Below are 25,167 nucleotides of genomic sequence, written 5' to 3' on the forward strand. Positions count from 1 at the left end.
TTTTCCAATACAGTGGTACCTTGGGTTGAGTTCTCAATCCGTTCTGGGGTGCCATTCACACCCCGAAAAGTACTCAACTTGAGCAGTGATAGCACGTGTGTGCGAAGTGCGCAGAATGCTTCTGTGCATGCGCGCGCGGCGGAACCTGGAAGTAAACACTTCCGGGTCCGCCGAGTACGCAACTTGAAAGTACGCAACCCACAGTGTACTTAACCTGAGGTATGACTGTACAGTACTAAACTAAGGCGGGTGGGAAGCATACATAAAAATGCATATTTTGAAATAAAATACATTTAGAAATAACATATGTTATCTAAATACTTTTAAAGAAATGGATCTGAAAACTAATGCAGAAACAGGACAGAAGAGACTCATAAAAGCACCCGAGAAAAATTGACACTGAGTAGGACTAAACCTATGGTGTCATCCATTTCAAGGTGCAGGCTGACACCCCTCACTTAGCAGAGAAGTTAGGGAGGGCTCTCGAGAACAGCTGGAGTAGCTTGCAGGAGTTTGAGGTACAGCTGCATCCAGGGTACGCTGGTGTTTCAGCAAAGCCCCCACCTACTGACTAGCCTTAAGCGTGGTGACATTTGGAAAAGCAAACAAACTTTTGACAAAGCAGCATGATTAGGGAAACAGCTCATCATTGAATTAAAGCAGAAGTGTAAATAAGGCCACAGGTTTAGACCATAGTTTTTAGAGACATGTCACATATACCTCCAGCTGTAGAGGCATCCGTCTTGTTCCTTCCTGGGCTTGCAAAGAATAAGCATATACTCAGGGTGAAAGCACTAATTGTCTTGTGTGATTAATGAATTAATTACTCACCGATTTAGTGTGCGTTTTAACCGGATTTCCATCAGGCCTCTCCCCAGGAAGGGATGTTCGGTGCTGGTAGCATTCTTGTAAAACAATTTGTGTCAAATTGCCAGATTGAGGCAATTCATTTTTAAGATTAAGAAACGGTTCTCCTTGCAAAGCTACAAGATACCCTTGCATAGACTGAGATAGTATTTAAAGCAAATATTAAAGTCTATCGAAAAGCACCCAGGGTGAAGCTAACTGGAATATTACAAATGGAAAAAGTTCTTTGCCCCCTTTTAAATCCATAGACCCGCATTCCCAGGGTATGTTTTAATATGTTGGAATGTAATGTTAGTCATTCAGTTATATGGCTTCGTGTGAGGCTAGCAAAGTTTTGCGCTCTACATTTAAGAAGAAGCAGTAAGAAAGTATGTGCTGGATAATCTCATTTTTCAACAGTAAACACAATTTGAGCCATGGTGTGCAATTCACCCCCACTCCCCAATGGCTGATGTTCATTAAGAGCCATGTCCATCTACTCTCAAAAGTGATCTTATAAATAAAGATGAAGCAATATATGGATTATAGCAGCATTCTATGTAATGTGGCAGTGCTGGATTTAGGACAGTGAAGGTGGTTTCCCCACATGACATGAGCTAAGGGGGCACACAATAATAAGTTTTTAAACCCTATTTACAGGTACCTACTCAGGTGGCGCTGTGGTCTAAACCACTGAGCCTTGGGCTTACTGATCAGAAGGTCGGCGGTTCGTATCCTTTTGATGGGGTGAGCTCCCATTGTTCAGTCCCAGCTCCTGGCAACCTAGCAGTTCGAAAGTACGTCAAAGTGCAAGTAAATAGGTACTGCTCCGGGGGGGAACGGTAAACGGTGTTTCCGTGCACTGCTCTGGTTTTGCCAGAAGCGGCTTAGTCATGCTGGCCACATGACCTGGAAAAACTGTCTGTGGACAAAGTCGGCTCCCTCGGCCAGTAAAGCGAGATGAGCACTGTAACCCCAGAGTCGTTTGCAACTGGACTTAACTGTCAGGGTCCTTTATCTTTTTACTCAAAGTTAAGCCCCGATCAGATGGCATAAAAATAAGAAATATTAGGGCGGAGTGTCAGACTAAAATACAGTTTCAGACTTCTGGTTTAGTTGGATCCTGAAACAGGTCGCACTTTTGAGCTCCTCGGAGACTGAAGCCTTCCTACTAGGCATAATGAATAATGAAATCCCAAAAAGATTAAGGAAAATATGTATGTGGTAGTAGCAGCTAGGATCGTTATTGCTAAAATATGGAAAGGGGACTCCACGCCCACAAAGCTGGGTTGGCAAAGTAAAATGTTAGAATGTGCTGAACTAGCAAGATTCCGAGACCATACAGATCAAATATTCAACAGAGAGTAGAATATTTATAGAGACTACTTAAATGAACATTGTAATATTACCAATTCATTGACAGGCTTGGATTTAGTTTCTGCTTGAAAACAAGAGATTGTTACAGAACAAAAATGATAATCCAGGAGAGATAAAATTAAGTGTGCAGTGAAAGGGAACTTAGGAACCACAGTGGGGGGGGGGGGGACCAGAAGTAACTTTTGTCTTTGCTCAGGATGCTATATTACCCAAGTCCACCCCTGAAAATTGACATGGCCAAGATTCTGCCCTCACCCTAGGACACTTCCTGTACTTCAGCAAAGGTGCTGAGCTACTGCAAGTCTTTTCTAGGTCCCCATGTCTTTCTGTTTATTGTACCTGTTTGTTGTACATTCATCCATCTTGTGCAACATTTTGAAATGTAAACATGACTTGAGGGAACATTTGCTGCATTATGAAGATCAATCGGAAACTAACCCCCCAATGCACAAGACATGTTGGACGCAGACACACAAACATTACATGGAATAGATTTCTGCTAAATATTTTTCTACATACTGGCAAAATGTTCAGAGTCCACTGATCAAGCAGTAAGTGGCTTCAGGCAAACACATGGCAGTTTGCCTGAACAGGGGAGGGTGGGGGAAAGGCGCTTGAAGACTCAAGTCACATGGGGCCTCAACATCCTAAGGAAAATGCTTTGTTTTTCCAGCTGAAAGTATGTCAGCAATGCATCCAGAATGATATGCTCACCTAACACCCCCACCCTAACCCCTTTCATATTTACCTTAGGACAAAATTATACACTTCCAATTACAGGGGCAGTTCAAATCGATACAAAGGTGGGAGAAAACAGATCATTTTTCTTATGGAACTAACTGTTTTCATTAATTTTTCATTAGTCCTGCTTCTGTTTCGCTATCCATCACTAGCGGAGCTGCTTTGCAGTAGATTACATTTCAGTTATCTTCCATGCTTCCAGGATTTAGTAGATATTGCTTGATAACGCTGCAAGCTTTGTGGCGTTAACTTTTAATGATCAATAATGCACCAGGAGACGGTATTTTTGTGTTTTTGTGTGTGGCAGTAGTCTTGTCTCTAAGACAAAAATGGTTTGCTTCTTGAATAGTCTTGTAAACTACATCTAGTATTTTTTAAAAAAAATACTACCGGTACTAAAGCAAAATGTTCACTGGTTGGCCTTGAAATGAGAATACTCCCAGCACAGGAGTAATAGATACCTTCTAAGAGTGCAACTTGAATACGGATTTGCAGAATCAAATGTCTAAACAACGAAACCTATTGCACATCCCCCACGCACCAAGATTAAACCACACACCCATGAAATGACATTACTTTTCTAAATTTCTGTTGTGCAAAAATGCACTTGCATTCATGATAATTATGAAGCAACTAACTTTGTGTTACCATTCCTTGATCTTTTGACTTTGATCTGCAAATGCCACCTGCTTTTAAATATAGCATGCTGAGATGGGAGTAAAACAGGAGCAAATGTGCTAACACATGCTTCGCAAAAGCAATCAAAGCAGCCAAGTAGCATGCCAGGCTCTAATCCAGACACTGCTATGACCATCTCGACAGCCTTAGGAGAGGCACTTGGATTTCAGTCTTTGGTTCATGTTCTATGTGGTATTGTTTACCTGCCTCTCTAGGGAGCTGCAATACTTCCGTTAAAGTCACTGTTTCCGCAGCCCTTTCATAATGCAAAGCAATGGTCTGTAGGCCAGTGTATTTATTAAGACATAATCGGGAAGCTGCCTAACACATCCAGTGATAACGTGGGCATGCATGCGTGGAGTCACTCCAGTTTGTTCTATTTTGCGCAATAAAGTCAAATGAATGATTATTAGGAAGGATTGTAGCAGATGCAGATCTTTGGGGAAAGAAGGAACTCCACCAGGTAGCTATTTGCATCACGTTCAATTCTGCTCTATCAACCACACTAAGGAAAACATATTGCTCAAATCAAACACAACCAAAAATGAGAGTGGATGCACAGAACTGATGTGCCCAGCTCGGCTTTAAATGAACCACTGGCCACATGCGGAATGTGCTAGGAAAGACAATTAACATGTTGTAAGCCTATAAATCACAGGCTGTTTTTTGCACCAGTGACTAGGCAAGACCAGGCATCCCAACAGTGCAGATTTTCCTCTGGAAAACTAATGCTGACAAACAACATAATAGAGTACCCTTTTTGTATTAGGGGGTAGCTCATTTGTCATCTTCCCCGGCTCAGACTACAGAGACCTTTTTTTTTTTTTTAAACATAGCTCTCTTGCTCCAGTCCACCATCTGCTCAGGATAGCAACTCTAATATAGTTGCCCACTGGCTTGGTGCTTGCAGACAAGAACTCACCCCTGTTATGATAAATCTTCAGGAAATTTTTTTCCATCCTAGCGCAAGCCCCCAAACAAGAGTGGTCTCAAGAATGCAATATTTATGATGCATAGAGACTAGACCCACTGAGGTTTCTTTCCAACCAAGTATACTGAGCATGTAGTCCATCTTTTAGGAGAGAAAATTTATAATACAGCACTAGTTTCTGAAATTTGGGGTGGTAAAAAACAACCCACATGCTACACACCACAAGTCATGACATTAAATCTTAGGGACACATGTGGCACAACTACACACTGCAAAGAGATGAGCTGGCATCCAGAACAGCAGCCTTACAGAGAATTTCCCTTCCTCCAGTCTAGTTCAGGACGTGTGTGGCGCTGTGGGTTAAACCACAGAGCCTAGGGCTTACTGATCAGAAGGTCGGTGGTTCGAATCCCCGCGACGGTCCATGCTCCTGCCAACCTAGCAGTTCGAAAGCACATCAAAGTGCAAGTAGATAAATAGGGACCGCTCCGGCGGGAAGGTAAACGGCATTTCCATGTGCTGCTCTGGTTCGCCAGAAGCGGCTTTGTCATGCTGGTCACATGACCTGGAAGCTGTACGCCGGCTCTCTCAGCCAATAAAGCGAGATGAGCACCGCAAGCCCAGAGTCGGTCACGACTGGACCTAATTGTCAGGGGTCCCTTTACCTTTACCTTTACCAGTCTAGTTCAACTTAACCTTGACACTATCATGGTACACATTTTCCTGTAGGCGGTAGGACAATGATAAGAAGCAGGGGCAGGGAAATAAAAACCTTTGTGAGGTCAAGGCACGACTAAGTTGAGCTAGATTTTGAGGAGGAAGAGGGTAAACTTTTCACACGAAAGAACCTAAGTTCAGTTCCTGCCATGGAGGACCACAGCCAGTCAGTGTAGACAGTACCAAACTAGATAAACCGCTTGTCAGAGTCTATAGTCAGCTTCCTTTGTTCTCATATAAAACATAGTTCTACCTTAAATACCAGAGAGTACTCAATCTGGCATTCAACATCACTTACTTTTTTATTCCTGATTGCAAGTCCAAGAGACTTACAGACTTACACACAACCATCCACTCTCCCTTTTGTTGAAGGGCACACATGGTCCCTGCAAGAGTCACACAATGCAATTATGCAACCTGATGTTAAATAATAGCTAGCATACAAATCAACAAAGGCTAGTTGTTAGTTTGTAGGAAAATGTAGATAGATGCTGTACCCTGGGATATGGATTCTCTTCCCTTACAAACAACAAACCAGCCAGCTTCCCCATCTCTTCCCATATCTTCCATTGCAAATGCAAGAATGAGGCTGTATTTAAAGCAGAAACAGTTTCAGCCTTAAATACAGAACATCTGATCCAACATGTCCAGGTTTGTGCTTGTTTTTTTTTTTTTGAGGCCTGGGTAACCAGATCAGTGAGGAAATAGCCAAAGATAACAGAAAACCTTAATGCAAAGTATTGATCTTGGTACTGGTGATCCCTCCAGTCCCTCAAGAAATAATAAACCACTCACATTGAAGTCTGAGAAAATCAACTGGCCTGAGGGCCTTGAAGGTTTCTTGGTTTCATTTCCACTGTAAATAAACCTCAGGCAGCAAGAATGTCTGCATTCAAATACCAGTTGTCCAATAGAAATAATTCATAATATAGAATTCTCCAGGACAGGAATGACAGAATGAAGTAATTGGTTTTAGTTTCTAAACAAAAAATATATATAATTTGAACAATTGTCAATATTATTGCAGAGTCGTGGGGGATCTCTTCCCCACATTTAATCCAATTCAAAGCACAAACTCTCTTTGGAAAACTGGTCATCATAAGACAAAAATATATTGAAATAAAACTACAAAGACAAGTTTTAAAAAGGTGTATTCAAAACTATTTAGCATCTGCTTGCAAATGCAAAACCAAACTTAGTATAACATTAAAAGGAGACCAGCAATAACTACATTTCCTTGAAGAATTAAGCTGTTCTTTGATACAACTTTAGCAGTGAATGCTGGTTCCATCTGTTGGTTTCATGTGCAGTTGGTGCTTCTTCCCAACTACTAGACCTGTCAGGTAACAACCCAGTGTGGACAAGTTTACTGCTTGCGTGTTAGTAAAACACGTTAAGGCTCCTCACTTCATCCTCCAAGCTTCAACTTATTATAATCTCCAGTTTCTGCATTGACACACTCACCCTTAACAGCACATCCAAGTGACTATTGCTGCTTGACCCACTGGCATCAGTAGCATCAAACAAGAACCTACCCGAAACCTACCCGGGCTGCTACTAGCATGAGAACATAGTGCAACCAAAGGCCTACTTAATCCAGCATACTTTTCTCGCAATGGCCAATCACAGATGCCTATTGGCAGCCCTCGAGCAGGACAGGAGCAGGACAGGAGCATGACAACACTCTACTCACTTGTGATTACCAGATGCTGGTATTTAAAGGTATATCTAAGATATTGGAAGGAGAATCTGACATACTGGAAGCAGGATGTAGTCATTGTGGCTAGTAGCCATTGATGTCACATCTGTAGGACCAAAGGTTCCTGACACCTGATGTAGCAGATGATAGGAAATGCCTCTGCCTGAGATCCTGGAGAGCCACTGGAAGTCAAAGCATGGGCAATACTAAGATGGATCAAATAGACAAAGAGTTCTTCAGCATCTGATACAGCTCTGCACCTTGCTTCCTTGTGTTTCCGCAGCATTTGTCATGTATTATAAAGTATTTACTTGATAAACAAATCTGGACAACATCATACAATTAAGTTCACTTTTTTTGAACTATGATCTCCCCCCGTTTCTATATTTGACATAGTGGTCTGATGATGCTTTTAGGAAAGAATCAGAACACACGATAAGGAACTAGAAAGAGGTATTTGTATTGGTAAAAATGCATTGATCATTGATATAAGCAACAGTGCCTTCAATTTGCCTTTCGAACCTAGTTTCATTTCCACCTCCAGCCACATTTTTACTCCGAGGAAGGTCACGTTGTGTGGCATTTCCAGTGTATGTTCCCAGCAGTCCCTCTGCTACCACTTAATCATGTTGACAGAACAAACAATGTTGGCAGCTGATGTTCCTTTCCCTTTTCCCATGCATTACAGCAAAAATACAGCACTTGCTGATGGCATCAAATGCAATTATTTTCATCATTATTATTAATTTTAAAAAGTAGCTAAATTACAACTACAGTGCATCACAATGTTATTAACCTGTAAAAAGAGAGCTGGTTGCCATCACTGATTTTTTTTCCTTATTCAGTATATTTATTGCTTGTATCTATTGATCTGATTTAATAAATGACATTTGACAGATTGTTAAAAGAGTCTGCTTTCTTTGTATAGGGCTAATCGGTGTCACCTACAAGTCTACATATTGTTTACCCTTGTTGCATTATTTTTATTCAGTTCATGACCTTGGAGCCCATGTCTGTGACCTAGAGTACAGTGCCATTAACATACCAGACCTCCACAATTTGTGATTCAGTTCAAAAAAATAACATTCAATGCAGTGTTTATGTGACTATTCAAAGATTTAGAAAGGAGAGAGATGTTAATGTTTGCTTCAGAAAACTGGACACGTATGATGAATGATAAGGGCCTCAGATGGTATCAAGTGCAGCCCAGAAACAGCAATATTAAGCTGCAGCATTTGTAAGGGGGAAGAGCAACTCCTGTGATAGTATTTCTTTCAAAATACCAAAACACAGAATCCAAAACCATGTATAGTCTGTTGGTGCCTGTCAATTATGCTACGTTTTGGGCAAGAGACAATTTTCACATAGTCCCACTCTAGAATCTCCGCAGTTTTCTTTCAAGGTTATGCGGAGTGAACATGCAAAATATTCCAAGTTAAGTACATATAGGGTACTTAAAAAGCACTTTCCCTACATGTTTACAGATTATTCTACTGGTTAAGAACAGTTTTTAAAATGTGGATGTACCAGAATTCATATTCCTTCCATTTCACCTCAGTGCAAAAAAAAAGTTAAATAAAAAATGCACATACATTTATTTCATTAAGACTAACTGCCATCATTAAAAAACCAAAACATTTAACAATGATCCAGAAACAGCAATACAATAGAACTGCTATTGTCCAAATTTACAAATCTGAATCCAGAAATTTACTCAATCTACCTTCTCAGTGCAACTCTATGTTAATATTTGCCATTTTATCCAGTATTTTTAAGCTTATCCGCTTTAGATATACACCACACTGGAAAAGCAAAGTTGTATTTTAGTTTACAAGCTTATACTTGTAGGGCAACTCTGAGTTTTGCCATCTATGTACTGAACATTTATGTGTGGGATTTATCCTCCCACTTATTTCCTGGCATGATCAATTTAAGTTCCGCTGCCATACCCTCTAGGAGATGCAAGACTACCTGCCCTTATTTTATAAAACCCAGAAGAATTCCTTTAGCTTTTGATGGTTTGAGATATACTAGGATAGACCCTTTTCGTTTGGTTGGGAAAAGCTTGAATTCAGAGCTTCAAGCCTCACAATAAAATAAAATAAAACGGAATGTTTGCACCATTGTTTTAGTTCACTGTTCCATAAGGAGGAGGAGAGTGTAGTCATAGCTTACTTAATATACAGTATTGCATATTAAAAGGTACTTTGGGTAAGGATAAATGTGGTGATTCGTGAGTCTTATGCAACAAAAGCATCACCTGTGAACAGTATGGGTTTTCTGTTGTATACCTTGTAATCTCTGTTGAGACAAGCCAAAACCAATTAAGCAATTAGAATAACTTAAGACAGTAAAATAAATGGAGGCAGCTATGTTGGTTCTAAAAAAAACCCCAAATAGCGACAGCACCAGACCTTTATAAAGACCAAATTAAAAACAACTTAAAAACAAACCCCAAAGCAGTGTGCTGGCTTTTGAGTTTTTAAGAATTACTACATATTTGTTTACAAACCCAGAAAACAGGGTTTGTACAAACAGTCAGAGGAAGAGTGCTGTTTGGGTTTTAAAAAAACAAAACACAAGAAGAGGGCAAGGGAGGAAAGAAAATTGTTTCAGTCGAGAAGCTAGGAGCAGCTCTGGCTGCAATACATTAGACTTAAATGGTGATTCAGTAAGCACTTTGCATAAAGGTAAAGGTAAAGGGACCCCTGACCATTAGGTCCAGTCGTGACCGACTCTGGGGTTGCGGCGCTCATATCGCTTTATTGACCGAGGGAGCCGGCGTACAGCTTCCAGGTCATGTGGCCAGCATGACTAAGCCACTTCTGGCGAACCAGAGCAGCACACAGAAACGCTGTTTACCTTCCCGCTTGGAGCGATACCTATTTATCTACTTGCACTTTGACGTGCTTTTGAACTTTGCATACTAAGTAGTTAAAATTTCGCCAAGTGTAAAAATTCAAAGGATGCTCCAAGTTAGACGGGGACCAAAAATATGTGTAAAAAATAAAACTCAATGCCCACTGTCCTTTCAAAAAATATATGCCAGCCATTATTCAAATTGTCCCTCCATTACAAGGAAGAGAGAAAACCTAAAGAAAAATGAGACAACCTTTATATGAGCAAATCTGGAGTGGAGGTGGGCAAAGCACTCTTATGTTGTTGCTGCTGCTGGTAGTTTCCATGGGAGAGCAACCAGAATAGTCAAAGTCCTGCTGGATCCCTGTGTGCAGGGTGAGAATTAGGAAGCAGATCCCTTCCCCTGTTACTGTTAAGAAAACAAAAAACATTTATATTTCCTTCCTATTGTGGTCAATGGCAGGGAATTAACTAGACTGGATCCACAGTTTAAGGCCCATTTTGGTGAGGTGTCAGGGGAACAAGGGGGTTTAGGACCCTGGAGAACCTAGAGACGCCCCCCCCGTCCTGTCCTGGCCCCCATAACTTGTGAAACACCACCACTGGGATATCTATGTCACATACTAGGGGCTCTCAGGTGCCAGGAATGTGTTCCTAAAAAGAAAGAAAGAACATGGAAAGAAAAAAGTTATCACACTAACTACCAGATACATACTTGAATAATAAATCTGTAATAGGCCAAATCGTTTAGGATATTACAGCTTAAGCCAAACACATTTTGACAGAGGTGGTCTAAATAGAAGAAAGAAAGCAGAACAATTCAATTGGCTTTTTTAGTATATGAGACCTCAAAGGAGAGCAAGACCTTCAAAATGAGAAGCAAACCTCCTTGATTAACAACCAACCAAAGAGTATGCCAAAATAATGGTGTTAGTCTTTAAAGTGATGTTTATCTAAGCAAAAAATATACACCTTCACTTCACTCTTGGGGTCTGAAGTGGAGGTGACTGACCAGGAGCGAGACTTTGGGCTTGTAGCTCAAGGAAGATGTCAACCCGGTGAACAGCACCTGTGAAAATGGCAAATTCCATGCTAGGGATTATTAGGAAAGAAACTGAAAATAAAACTGCTGATATCAAAATGCTGTTATACAAATCGATAGTGCAACAGCATTTGGAATACCGTAGTCAGCTGTGAGTCAGATGTCAGCATAGGGTCAACAAGTGAACACTCACAGCTGACTACCGTGTACCGTTCTGGTCAGCCCACTTCAAAAAGGATATTGTGGAGCTCGAAAAGCTTCAGAAAGTGGCAACCAAAATGATCCAGGGTGGGGAGACCAACCCCTGCTATGTGGAAAGGTTGCAGAGTTTGGAACTTTAATTAGAGAAAAGGCTAGTAAGAAGTGACATGATAGAAGTTTATAAAATTATGTACAACATGGAGAAACTGGGTAGGTAAAAGTTTTTCTCTGTCTCTCATAACACTAAAACTCATGAACATGTATCTGAATTTTGGAAGGTTCAGAACAGATAAAAGAAAATGCTTCACTCAGCTCAAAGATAAAACATGGGAGGCAGTGATGGCCACCAGCTTGGCTGGCTTAAATGAGGCTTAGCCATTGTGGCTAGTGGCCATGAATTTGTCTATGTTCTACCTCCTCTGTCAAGAGGCAGTCTGCTTCTAAATACCAGTCGCTGGGAATCTCTGGTGGGCAGAGTGCTGTTGCTCATGTCCAGTTTGCAGGCTTCTCTATCTGGCTGGTGATTGTAAGAACAAGATGGTGGACTACACAGGTCATTGGTGTGGTTCAGCAGGCTCTCTCTATGTTCTTAAGGTGCCATGACACTTTTTGTTGTTTTCACTACTCCTCTGGAAATTATGAAAAATGCTTCCTAGAGGCTTAACTTGTTTAGCTCTAGGTGAGAATGAAATGCCCCTCACCCCCAACCTTTTAAAATGGCTCCCCCCAGAGCATTACGGAAAAATTTCAAAACATACAGTATGCAATAAAATAACCAATATATAGAAGCCAGCATGAGAACCAATTATAGTCTCTCTTTAACTTTCTTTTTAACTGTCACATCTTGTGACCTTGAAAAATACCACTTTGAATCTGTAGAAAGAAGGTAAATCTGTATGGTTGCATTCTGGGAAAGTATACATTGATGGAAACACAGATGAAAAATAATTTGGTTGGTTGTTAATAAGAGAGATTTGAAGCCAAAGTCAAGAGCTAAAGCCTACAGAATGGTTACACTATGTTTCTTTGTATATTAAGGCCACTGATTAAGACCTCTGTGTCAAAGTGTGTTTGGCTTATGATGGGATATTATGGACTTAATATTGTAGTTAGTTATCTGATAGTTATTTTTACTGTATTTTTTGTCCTTTTAAAAAATACAGGCTTCTCCTTATCTGATTTTGGTCACTAGGTTTTGTATTAAGGATCGTTTTGTCTGCAGTTCTCTGTATTTTATGAGTTTTGTCCTGCCAGTGGATCTTGTGCTCCACCAATGGAGCACCAATTTATACCTCCTCCCGTGGCCCCTCAACTGGCTTTGCAAATGCTCCTTTTGATCAGGGGTAGGCAGACTTCAGGATCTACCAGCCAGAGTCTGCTGCAAAATATATAAATTTAAGATGAACTAATTCTGATTCCAGGAGTGCCAGAACTGGATGTTGTGCACAGTCCTTCCATACAAAAAACACATTCTTGGTTAGCCCAAGTTTTCATCATTACAGTATAATATGGGGCAGAGATGGGTCACTTGTTTGTTGCTTTGGGGAGTCAGAAATCACAGCAAATCACACAGAGATCTGTTAGTAGATCCAGATCTACTTTCTGTCTACCCTTGACTTTCCAGGTCTCTCCCATCACTGTTTATTTCTTGGCGCCGCACGTATACACAGACACATGCAAGTCAAACAAACATATGTGGGGACTTGCCTGTATTGTTACTCAGTGGCTGGAGGGCCTGCCCTTCTCCTTAAAACAACATCTTCAGCAAAACTGTGCAGAATTATACTACTCAGAAGGGAAAACAAAATTTGTGACTTTATGGGCAGTGATGAAATTATACTACACAGGGATGTTAGCATTAGTAAAAGCAGTCGTACAGGCCTGCATTTAATGACTTTACAACATAATTGCCCAGGACTGAAAAGATCGTACTAACCAACATTCGGTCACTTGTCTCAATGATGGAGAGAAAGCAGCACCTTGAGGTGCATCAGAACCGTTTGCAACTATGAACTAAAGATAAAGCACATTGCCTTTCTTTAAGTAACGTGTTTGTGCCTTCATATTGTTGTTTGTGCACAGAATTCAGCACCACTTACTATCCAACGAATGTATCAGATGCATAATAGAGCAAGTTAAAAGCAAATGCTCATCTTGATTTTTAAACATTTTTCAATTTTTCTTTACTATTGTTGACTTAAATCAGGACAGTAACAGAACTTAGTGTACCGTTTGACTAAAAAAGTAATAAAAATGAACGCACTGGAGTCAAACCAGAGCAACTCTGCCATGTAGTAATAAATTCTGACTCCATCTGATAAAAACATAAGATGGTTCACATCTGTCAAGTGGACAGAAGCGTGTGACTTCCTGTTCATGACCTCTGTTGTGAAATGGATGGATGCTTTCTAGAGTTGTGCCCAGTCATCTCTAACACAAACACCTGCAAACTTGATTCAGGATGTACACGCTGAAAAACAGATCGCCATTTGGCAATGGAAAATGGAAGGGAGCTGTGAGCCTCCCCTTCTGGCAATGGCTTCTTTATTGTAAATCAGGCCTGGATATGGCCTAGGACACTTAAATGGCCCTCACAGCACCAAACTCACCTACTATTTTAAGGGGGTTTTCTTTCTTTTTGCATTTCTAACTTTTTACATATACATATTTTACACCTTGAGGTTATTATTACTAATCCAAATGCTCCTGTATCAATACAGGTATGGTCTCTATATTTGATATAAATGTGTCTTTATTCAATGTTTCATTCCAGAGCTCTTTTGGTGTTCCGACTGCGCATGGAAAAAGGTCCCCTTTTTTTTGTTGTCGCATAAGAAAAAAACTGTCCTTAGTCCAGAGGCTCTTGCTTTATTCGAATGACAGAGGATGAACGAGATGTCCTTCTGAGTTCTCGCCTAAGTACATATTCACTGAACTGGGAAGAGTCCACCCCTCCTCCACAGGAGCCAACAATTTCAAAGCCTCTTTGTTGCAACCTCTCAAGTACCTACAAAATAGGACAAGGAAAAGACTAGGTAAGAACAAAAGATTTTTTTTAAAAAAACACACACAACAGCAGTGTAATTGGGGGGATCTGTTTTCATGTACTTTATATTGTATGCTTAACTATTTTATATTTGTGCAACATAAACTCCCTCCTCAATGATAATTACTGGTAGATTTCAGGACATTGACAGCAGCTACTGTAGCTAAATGAATATTGAAATTGCAACCTCTTCATTCCATTCACCTTTGCATTATTTCTATATATAAAAAAGTAGGGCAACATCCAATGCCCTCATCCCATCAGTGCAGGAATGAGAAACTTCCAGCCCAATCTTGGCTCACCAGGGGGTTCAATTTGGCATCAGAACCATTTCTCCCAATCCATGGCCAACTGGTCACTAGTTGATGTCAGTGGTGATGACAATAACAAGTGAACTGATAGAGGTACAGTGTCTTACAAGCCTTCCATACTGGGCTTTATTTTGGGTACTCCAACAGGTCATTGATGCAATAATAGTGCATTAGTGGTGGATTTATACTGGACCACCCACACATCGTTCCACTTTTTCAGGCATTCTATGATGCTTCCCTAAAGATGCTATATTTTTGCCACCTGGAAAGACAGTTCTGCTATGGCACAACAAAAGCAGGACAACCCCCCTCCCCTTGCGAACTTTTATGGTATGGAAAGTTATAGGATTTCAGTAGCAAACTATGAGATATGCAACTGCTGGAAACTAAGTAGTATGTTTGCCCCAAAACCTTTCCAGGAGCAAATGGAATCGAAAGTGAAGCTGCCTATAATCACTACAATACTATTGTGAGAATAACTTTTCATGAATGCACAATATAAAGGATATCTGTAGGGCCCTATGCTAAGTCAATTAACATGTGTACAGAGAGATGAGACACACCTAACATCTGTATGGAAATATCTAAATTGGAAGGAAGTACATGAAAAGTCTGCTAATTTCAAGGTTGTTGCCTTTGATCTGACTTACTGCTCACCTGCTGAGTGCCTTTAACTCAATAGGGCTTACTCCTGAGTAGACATGCAGATGATTGTGGTGTAGGAGTACAACTCCATTAACACCTAGGCTCCCTTTCAAACTCTCACTGGAAAACTAAAAAAGAAAATCCCCTCACCTAATGTGATCACTAAGATTAATGTAAGCATCTCTTGATTATTCTAAATGCCTATGACACAGGCACACAAAGGTTTTCCTGATAAATGCTCCATGCTTTTGGAACTCCAGGAGCATGTTCTGAGGGCACATGATGGACCCATAGTGCTGAAGCTAAGGTGGTTTGAATCTGGATGGGAGACCATCTAGGAAGAGAGACCATTTAGGACCACTTCATGATGGAAGAAAGTTAGGATGTAAACGTGCTCATAATCTCCAATCCTCTAGTATTTCTGTGATCTCTGAACTTCGTTATTTGGCTCAGTGTTTAGAAGTCAAAGTTAAAATGATCTGGGGCAGGATGCAGCTGGTATCTTTAAACTGTAGCTGTAGGGATTTGTTTTAATCTTGAATGTTCAATGTAAATTAAAAGACATTGATTAAAACAGAACAAAACAAATGTTCAAGGCAAGGTCTTTTAAAGACTGCTTAGAATACAGGTGTTGAGCATTAATCAGATATGACCAGACCTTATTCTTCAGGAATTTTTCACTGCATTGTGTCTTCTCTCTCTCTCTCTCTCTCTCTCTCTCTCTCTCTCTCTCTCTCTCTCTCTCTCTCTCTCTCTCTCTCTCTGTATGTGTGTGTGTTTGTGTATAGACTGAGAAGGCATAATATTCAAACTTCAACTGTTTCCCCACAGTAGGAAAGTGTAGGGTAAAGCAGTGTAGGATAAAGGGGTAGAAGTACTAGTTGATTGATGTACTAAAGACAGGTCTTGTGTCAATCATGTAGAATATTAAGATGTTTTAAAATTCTGGCAGCTAAATAAAATGTTCCTGAACCCGCAACAATGGTTGAAAATAGCTCCTAAAACATGATACCATGGAGTGGAGAGAAATTCCATAAGCCACCACAGGTTGTTCCATAAATGGTTAGCCTCCTATGTATCTTCCCTGTAGAAATTCAACAATACCTTCCAAGATGAGTTCTGCAACATATTTTTTCACTAACCCAATTCATTTAAGTGACAGTATGTGGCTCTTCTCATCATGTCATATGCAGATGCTACTGAGAACATGGAAACCGCGTTGCTCTCAGAAGCATCTGCATGCTCTATTATCTACTGAATAGGTTCAGCACAAGCCATTAGACCCAGTGTATCAAATAAAATGTGTTGTGGGAGGGGGAATCATTGGGTTGGTTTTGTTCTTATTTTTTTACGTATTTTGTGTTTTTTATATTGTATTTTTATGTTGCGAACTGCCCTGAGATCTATGAATAAAGGATGGTATACAAATGTAATAAATAATAAGAATTTAATAAATAATAAGAAAAAGAATACAACTGATCCTCTAAGGAAGGGCTTGGATTGCTTAACTTTCAATGTTTTTGTTTTTTTTAAAAAATCTTACTCTAGTCCACATATTTACCAGCTTGCCCAAAAACTGATGTACTGGTGTCTACATACCTGAACTGAATTGAGATGACAATAGCCATTTAAAGGAAATCTGATGACATGTGTTGAGTCGTGATTCCAACCTGCATTGACTGAATTGCACATCACATCACCAATTTCTGGGAAAACCTCTTCTATCAAAGACTTGTCGCCGCTCAAGGTAATCCTCTCTCCAAGATCCGGAGCAACTCGCACAACCAAACACTCGCAGGATTTTGAAAACCGGCATGTCTCCCGATCTTGTTTCCACCTTTCCATCTCCCCTAGCATGGGCTGAAGCTGAAAATACTTTGCTTCTTCATATAACAAGCTGTAATCCTGTAAGACACATAATTTTCATTGCCAATGAGAAACATACATGCCGCTATAGGGTACGAATGACAATCCAACATTGTCAACTTGCTTGTGGAACAGACTTCCTCATCCTTTCCTTTCCACTGCAGCCTCTTTCTTGTTTGCCACCCAAAAACAGCTATGGGAAGGTTGGGGGACAGAGGGACTGCCTACCGATGCAACATTGGATCTCATCCTACATCTACAGTATATATATATATATATATATATATATATATATATATATAAACTATATATATATATATAAACTATATATATAAACTCAATATTGAATTCACTTCAGCACATGGATAGGAACTGCTCACCTTCTCCAACTAAGAAGGTCCTATGGAAGAAATACACACAACAATAAATAGGGGTGCTGCTGCCTTGCATTATATTTTTCTGTTCCCCTATGAGTAGTAAGCTTACCCATGTCCAGGCAGTTATTATACTGTTTGTTGGGGGGTGGGGCTGGTGGGTGGGAGGACTATGGCTCATTTGTAGCATACAAGGCTTACCTGCAGCAGATCCCAGGTTCAATTCCCTGCATCTCTAATTAAGGTAAAAGGTCAAGGTAAAGGACCCCTGGATGGTTAAGTCCAGTCAAAGGCGACTATGGGGTTGTGGTGCTCATCTCGCTTTCAGGCCGAGGGAGCCGGCATTAGTCCACAGACAGCCTTCCGGGTCATGTGGCCAGCACGACTAAATTGCTTCTGGCGCAACGGGACGCCGTGACGGAAACCAGAGCGCACGGAAACGCCATTTACCTTCCTGCCGCAGCAGTACCTATTTATCTACTTGCACTGGGATGCTTTTGAACTGCTAGGTTGGCAGGAGCTGGGACAGAGCAACAGGAGCTCACTTCGTCACGGGGATTCGAACCACCAACCTTCCAATCGGCAAGCCCAAGAGGCTCAGTGGTTTAGACCACAGCGCCACCCATGTCCCTCGCATCTCTAAGTAAGGCTGTACTGACAGTACTGAACTAGATAGACTAAGCCTGGCATGATTCAGAATAGAGCAGCCTCCTATGTTCTTAAGCATTTTGTTGCCCCTGCCAATGACAACTGATGCAGAGCAAGTTTGAGGAAAGCACATGTGACATCAGAATACAAGTAAGTCTGCGGATGGGGACTAGATGCAGGGCAATTGCCATGCTAGTTCCCAGTTTATCGTACAGTTGAGAATAAATGCAAACAAGAGAAAGCGAGTGCTGAATACAGACTGGCCTCTAGACCAGACCATCTAAGAAGGAAGAGATACGACATTTGTTACAGAAATATAGTTAATATAGTAGGGAAGGTTGTAAAGACTGGTGTTTGAAAGCATCGAAATGGAAATGCAGTAATTTAGGACACATGGGGGGGGGAGATTACATTCCCTTTGATATGACAACTGATGGATAAAGGGAACATAATCTATTAGCTTCAGGTGAGGAGGAGAAGGGAGGTGGAGGAGGCTGTCGCCACTCGGGACAGTGGGAGGAGGCGGAGGAGGGGCCGGTGGGCCTCAGGCGCTCGACGGAGGCGACGCCTGCGCGGTCCCAGGGCTTCCCCTCTGTTCCCGCCCGGCTAGCGCCCGTTTACTGAACGGGCTGAAAGACACTAGTATTTGTATATAACGCTTAATACCAGAATTATTTTTAGGACTTATTAGTTACCTAAAAAGTATTCAAGAAACTTACATTTGAAAACATAAATACATGCAATAAAAAGCTATGCTGTTTACAAAGAAGATAACAAACAGAAAATGTGTGTTTGTGTGTGTTTATGCAAAACAATGAAGCTAAAACTCTACAATACCAGATGAAACAGTAACACCCCCCTGCCCCAACCAGAAAACAAACCAGCACATTTCTAAAACATCATAAGAGTCAGGGAAATGACTAGCTAGCCTGGCCACCAAGTAGATGGAGGATCAGAGAGGTATGGCCTGCAGCTGTCTGGACCCCACCTGAAAAGTATTTAAGATACACCCAAAGTTCTGAATTGGCCCATGACATATGAAGCCCACAAAATAGGCCTTACCAGGATCATAATGTCCAGTTTAAAAATTCCAGCAAAAGCTAGAGAGAAATCAAAATCAGCAAGGAAAAAACCAGGAATTGAACATTTGTATTACAATTGTGTAAGTTAAGCTGAGGAAGATCAAGGTCTGGGTGGAGTATAAGAATTTTTCAAATAATGGAGGAAGACTAGCTGGTAAGCAGCTGGTTCCAGCTGTAGCAAGAGCTGGTTCAAGCTTGGAGAGTAAGAAGTGCTTGTATGTGGAAAATGCTGCTCACAAAAAGTGATAAGATCTTGTTCTCTAGACTTCTTCCAAGAGGAAAAATTTGTCAGAGATACCTTCTGTCTAAAGAATCCTGCCCATGGCACAAGTTTGGACTAGGTGACCTTGAAAGTCTCTTCAAAACCGGACTCGGTTATTTTATGTATCAAAACAGAATGGACAGTGACATTGCCACAATTCAAAACGGCTAGGTTTTAATTCTGTTTTTACCTACACTGAAAACAAATATGAATAGTTAACAACAAGGGCAACCCCCCCCTTTAAATGACTGACCTACCTTCAGGAAAGAACCATTAGGGACAGTGTACAGGCAGATGCTGAGTCTCATGCGGACATATGCGCTTAAAGGCTATTTATAGACAGTGCCGTTTAAAGAGTGGTGTGCCCTAAGAATGCTTGCGAAGGGCAAGTTGGTACTTCGGGGTTTTGTAAAGACTGCAGTTTAGCTCTGTGGCTGGAGCTAGAACTCATTTCATCAGTCAAACACGTTTTGATTTTCCTACTGAGCAGATAAGTGGGGCCAGATGTTTCCAATAACCCGAGGCTGGGTTTTTAAGAGTGCTCACACAAAACCTTTGTGTGTGTGTGTGTGTGTGAAAATACAGCCCCTCAAGCAAGAGGGATAAAACAATTACACAGTATCTTGAAATTCTTCACCTCTTTTCACGGTTCCTCCCCCCAAAAATCTGAATAAGAGGGGGGGGGAACCCACCTGAATGCAAACAAATGCCATGTTAGGGCACATCGTACTAAGGTGCGGATTAAAAAAAGGAGGGCAAGAAAATTTTAATTATGATGGCACACAGAGGTGTATAGTTTTAAAAGCCTGCTGTTTAAAGTAAGAATAGGTTTTATGAATTAGACTAAAGCTGACCAAACTGTGGGAGGCAGTGGAAGACAGGAGTGCCTTTTTAAAAAGTTTTTCTGCACGCTTATGGAAGTGTATTATTTTTGCTGATAGGACCCACATTTTCACTATCATCCATCTATCTATCTATCTATCTATCTATCTATCTATCTATCTATCTATCTATCTATCTATCTATCATTTATCTTAGTTTAAATAGGCTGCATCCTTGTACTGGATAATTTCATTCTTCAGAATTGCGATCCTAAATACACTTAAGTAAGTCCCACAGAAAAGTAGTGGGACTGACTGGGGAAAGCCAGGTTCAAATCTCCACTTAGTCATGAAGCTCACTGGGTGACTTGGACCAGTTATTCTCCCTTAGTCAACACCACGGGATTATTTTGAGGATAAACAGGGAAGAGAAAGAAAGATGAGAACATGCATACCACCTTGATCTCCTGGAAGGAAACTTGAGTACAAATGCAGCAAAGAAAAATAAATAAAACATGAGCTCCTTGGTCACAGGTTACATTGCTCATTCAAGTAGATTAAGGTTACCAGATTTTTTTCAATGAATCCAGGGAAACTTTTCAACTTCAATGGATTCTGTATGGGGGCTGATTTGTAAATCCAGGGACTTACGTCTGGATAACCTTAAAGTAGATCATTTATATGAATAACCTACAATTATGTGGTTCAAATCAAGATTCTGCATGGGGGCTGCTCTGAGGCTCTGAGGCTGTTGCTGTATTCTGCGAGTAGGATTCAACCGTGTAGGTTGTGCAGTTAAAGTGGATCTGGTGCTCTTGCACAACCAGCCTGCTTCCAAAAAACAATCTGAACTTTTTACAAGTAAGAAAAGTGAGGGACAACAATTACTTAGCATGATACACAAGCTCTGAACAAATCAGAATGAATACTCAATCAACGGGGGCCATTCTCTAACCTCTTTGCAAACCTTCTGCAAATGAATAAAGATGAAAACACAATAAACAGGTTGAGTGACCAAGGTTTTGACAGCATTCCTAAGGCTGCTAAGAGTCCTGTTGGATTAGACAACAGTCCATCTTGTTCCCAACACCGGCCACCGGCTGCTGGGGAAATCAGGGGAAACGAGACTGCGGGTTGGGTGGGAATGTGCCCCACCCCTGGCATAATGGCAGTGGCCCTTCCCTACTGCTGTCCACGGGCAGCTGGTATTCAGGGGCACATTGTTCTCCATTTGGAGGTTCCATTTAACTATTAGACTGGTAGCTGTTTACAGACCTACCTTCCATGTGCCTCTCAGGGACTCAAAATGGAAAGATAGCAGTCTTCAATCAGAGTACAGCTGACAATCTTACCCTTATGGTGGCTTATGATCATAGGTTAAGCCTCTATGATACAAATGGCAACCAAACTGCATGGGACCCATTCAAAGGTATGGATGTCTACAGTTTAAGAGTGTCTGCTGGTTCAACTCACACTTTCCTGTATTCATTGGCACTGCCTTCCTGTTCATGTGTTCAGGAAATATCAGGTGAAAGCTTGCTTTACACACATAGACTCCTCCCATGATATGAAATATGTTTTATAATTCGCTTGTCAAACTGTAAGCTCAATATTTTCAAATATTCATTTAAGAGATCTATTATTTGCCAGCATCCATCAATGCAACCCACAAGCCTTGCTCCTGGCACATGGCAGTTCTGATTACTCAAGCTACCTCCTTTCTAAACATTTCAAATAGGATGATGACGATGCATAAAATTTCACCTTGAAATCATCTGGTATGAGGAGCTTTGATGTTCGTAGAAAATTCAGGATATATCTGAACATTTGGCCATCTCTGTCAATGAAGTAGTGCTGCTTCAGGCTGTCCAAAACAATTGGCTCTGTGCCATCAAAAAGCCTCCCAATTCTGAAAATGAGAGAAAAGTCAATTTGCAGTCAGCATCTTTAAGTCACTAGGAGTCACTGACCTTGGTCACTGGAATTTCTTGAATCCATGTTTTTGCATTAATCGAGCTCAGTGATAGTAACATTTCATGGTGAAAAGAATATTATGGCAATGGATATGACACAGTGATATGTTATCAATGTGAATTTTTGAATCAATTTTGAACTTAATATTAATGAGAGCACTTGTCTCAGATATTTACAATGAAAATAGGGCATTACGGAATGCATTTCCATTTCAATACTGTAGTTTCTTAAAACATCTTTGAAAGTGATGCTGGATGAAGAAGGCATGCCCATTAGAAGTACTTTTACCCATGCACATAATTTTCTTCTATTTAAAACTGATTGCAACATAAACCTTCAGGGCTGATATTTTTTGCGGTATTTGGCTCTAAACCAAAATAATCTAATCACGTGAAATCTGGTAATCACTCTCTTTTGATTCTAATATTCTGAATATTTCATGTTTTCATTCTTAGGGTTGTGTTCCTCCCCCACATGTGAAAGACATCAGGGTTGCAATTCTAAATCGGAAGAGAACCATTTCAGCATTTCATTTTTCTTATGATGCCATTAGCCTTTCATTTTTCATCCATCATTTCCACTTCCTGTCAAATAGGGGCAAAGGGGCTGGTTTTGAATCCAACATATCCTGGGATAGTTTAGCTCCTTTGTTGCTGGAATGCCTCATTTTGAGGTTTTCCACCAGCTGTTACCAACAGGGATTCTGCCACTAGCCCTTCTCTCCACCCACCCATTTTGCAGGTGGAACAGGGAGTTCCATGCTGATTTCCACCCATGGAGTGATGCAAGTATCACTCTGCCAGCACACTCTGCCATGCTGGCATTGTTCCATGGGTCAAAGTCAGCAAGGACTGGGTTTTGGATTGCAGATTCCCGGATGAGCAGCAATTTGATATTGGCTGTCCCCTCTAGTGTCCTATTTGATTTATTTTCAAAATAAAATATATAATGACCTTCTGTGAGTGAATGTCAATCAAGGTGGAGCCAGTGAGGTTGCTAACATTAGAGCAGGCATTAAAAGCTTTGGACAGAGGACCACTCTCAGTTCCACATACAAGATTTTCAGACTATTGGTATCAGAGAAACGCCATACATGCCTCCAATTTATATCACATTCTGTATTCTTTATGTTGCTGATCTACCCCAAACATTCATCAATTTATCTAATTTTATGTGAACAACAACATGACACAGAGAAATGCAACTCAGTTAGGGTCAGGTTCTATTAAATCTGCATACAATTTAGTAATTTGTATTTTTAAAGCGTATATTTTCACTTTGTGAAATCACTGATCTTCACTGACTTTCAGGAACAGCCCATTCAGATTACATATTAAAGTGCCCAAAGACCCTAATTTTAGGACTTTATTTCTTTTGCAATTTACAAAGTAAACTGACCACTTAGAACAAGACTTCTCTTGTCTCGAAGGCAGAAAACATTCAGCAGGATCACATGGGTCATGACTTTGCACAGCCCCCATTAGGCAACAGGTTTGTTGGTCTCATTATTATTAGTCATATATCAAAGCAAGCAGACACTAGTGGCCCAAGCTTTAAAGAATATCAATAAAATGGGATGTGGATGTCAAGACTATTCTTACCAATGTTTCCCATTGGAACAAATGCCTGTTACTTTTATGTCACCTTTAGAGACCTCACCATGTTTTCTTCTCCTTTCTAGGTCCACAATTTCCATTATAAAGCCACTTACAGGATAAGGTAGTTTAAAAGGCAAGTTGATGTTTCTTCCTGCCATTATCCCTACCACCCACCCACTGTGCTCGCCAATGTACCTCATCCTCCTATCCAGAAGGTCAGTCTCTCACACATGTCTGAATTGGTTTAATATTTGCTTCTGAACTTCCAAGTAGCAACCCGATGAAACTGATAATTTTTGTCAGACTCACTGTGGCCCAAGGCAGAAAGCAGCTGTACAAACTCAAAATGCAACCCGAGAGGCAAATGAACTGTTCACAGATTTAACAAGATCGAAGATTTATATTGGGAAACTTGTCTTTGAAGAAAGTAAATAAATAGAAAAATGAACGAATAAAGGGTCGAGAAATGTTTCAAAATGGAGTGGGTTCGACTGGTTCCCCAGACATTTGTCAACATTCATGTAGTTTTGCTTCTAAAAACAAACAAACCCTGACATCTTTTCTCCTGAGTGATATTCGTATTGTATTGAAAATGACTGACAATATGAACAATGTAAAAAGAGTAAAATCTGTGAGAGAAATTGAAGTTAAGAACATAAGAATATATGAAAAGCCCTGCCAGACCAGGCCAATGGCCAATCTCTTCCAGCATCCTTTTCTCACAGTGGCCAATCCTTTAGAAGTCTGAACGCAAGATTTGAGCAAAAAAGCACTGAACCCACTTGTGATACCCAGCAATTGGTATTCAGGGCCATACTGCCTCTGACAGTGGAGGTAGAACATAGGCTTCTAAACCATGAAGTTGTCTAATCCACTTTTAAAGCCATCCAATCTGTGGTTGCTGTTAAGCAATCACTTGCATAATTTGACCAGTTCCCTCTTTTTTCCTAAACAAGTTTGTGCTAGCCAACTCAGTAAGACAGAGTCAGCCCTTATTCAAGAGGAGAACAGATATGAAGTTGCTCAGCAGCTGGTGCCAGCCAATCTAGCTCCAAGGCAAGGATGTGTGAACCCTGGCTAGGTCTGATACTCAATGTATAAAAACTAAAGACTAAGTCTACTGGAATTGACTCAGATGGGAACAAAACCCCTTAATCATCGGTCCTGATGAGTTTGCCTTCATTCCCCGTTTTCTAGATTCCTAGAAATTTCCAGGCTTGATGCCACCCTATCCCTGGGTTCCTGTTCACTTCGACAACTAGTCATCTTCTCTGCATACTGTTTTCTATGAACTCTTGAGATTTCACATGAGTTGTGCTCTCAGTGAAGCCCTGTTATCTGTTAAATAACATCAGGAGGAGATGCGTTTGAAAAATTAATACTGTATAATTAAATGATTCATTTAACAATATTGTTACACGACTAAAAACCAGAAAGTGATGTATCACA

The 25,167-nt window shown here is 40.7% G+C and overlaps 1 protein-coding gene across 9 annotated transcripts in view; it reads right to left on the bottom strand.

Moving 5' to 3' along the window:
* Nucleotides 1-6,422: 6,422 nt before the first annotated feature.
* KCTD1 (potassium channel tetramerization domain containing 1) overlaps nt 6,423-25,167 on the bottom strand; it is a 61,801-nt gene continuing 43,056 nt past the window's right edge. For all 9 annotated transcript variants that reach the window (XR_015951461.1, XM_035125391.3, XM_035125392.3 and 6 more), the window contains 3 exons: nt 21,911-22,055; nt 16,693-16,998; nt 6,423-14,098 (listed from right to left, as the gene is read on the bottom strand). Coding sequence is in view for 8 of the 9 variants with exons in the window: in XM_035125391.3 (XP_034981282.1) it covers nt 13,940-14,098; nt 16,693-16,998; nt 21,911-22,055 (610 nt within the window). In the remaining variant the exon portion in view is untranslated. The remainder of the gene's footprint in view (nt 14,099-16,692; nt 16,999-21,910; nt 22,056-25,167) is intronic.

The sequence above is a fragment of the Zootoca vivipara genome, chromosome 8 (assembly GCF_965207765.1).
Source record: "Zootoca vivipara chromosome 8, rZooViv2.hap1.1, whole genome shotgun sequence".
Lineage (NCBI taxonomy): Eukaryota > Metazoa > Chordata > Lepidosauria > Squamata > Lacertidae > Zootoca > Zootoca vivipara.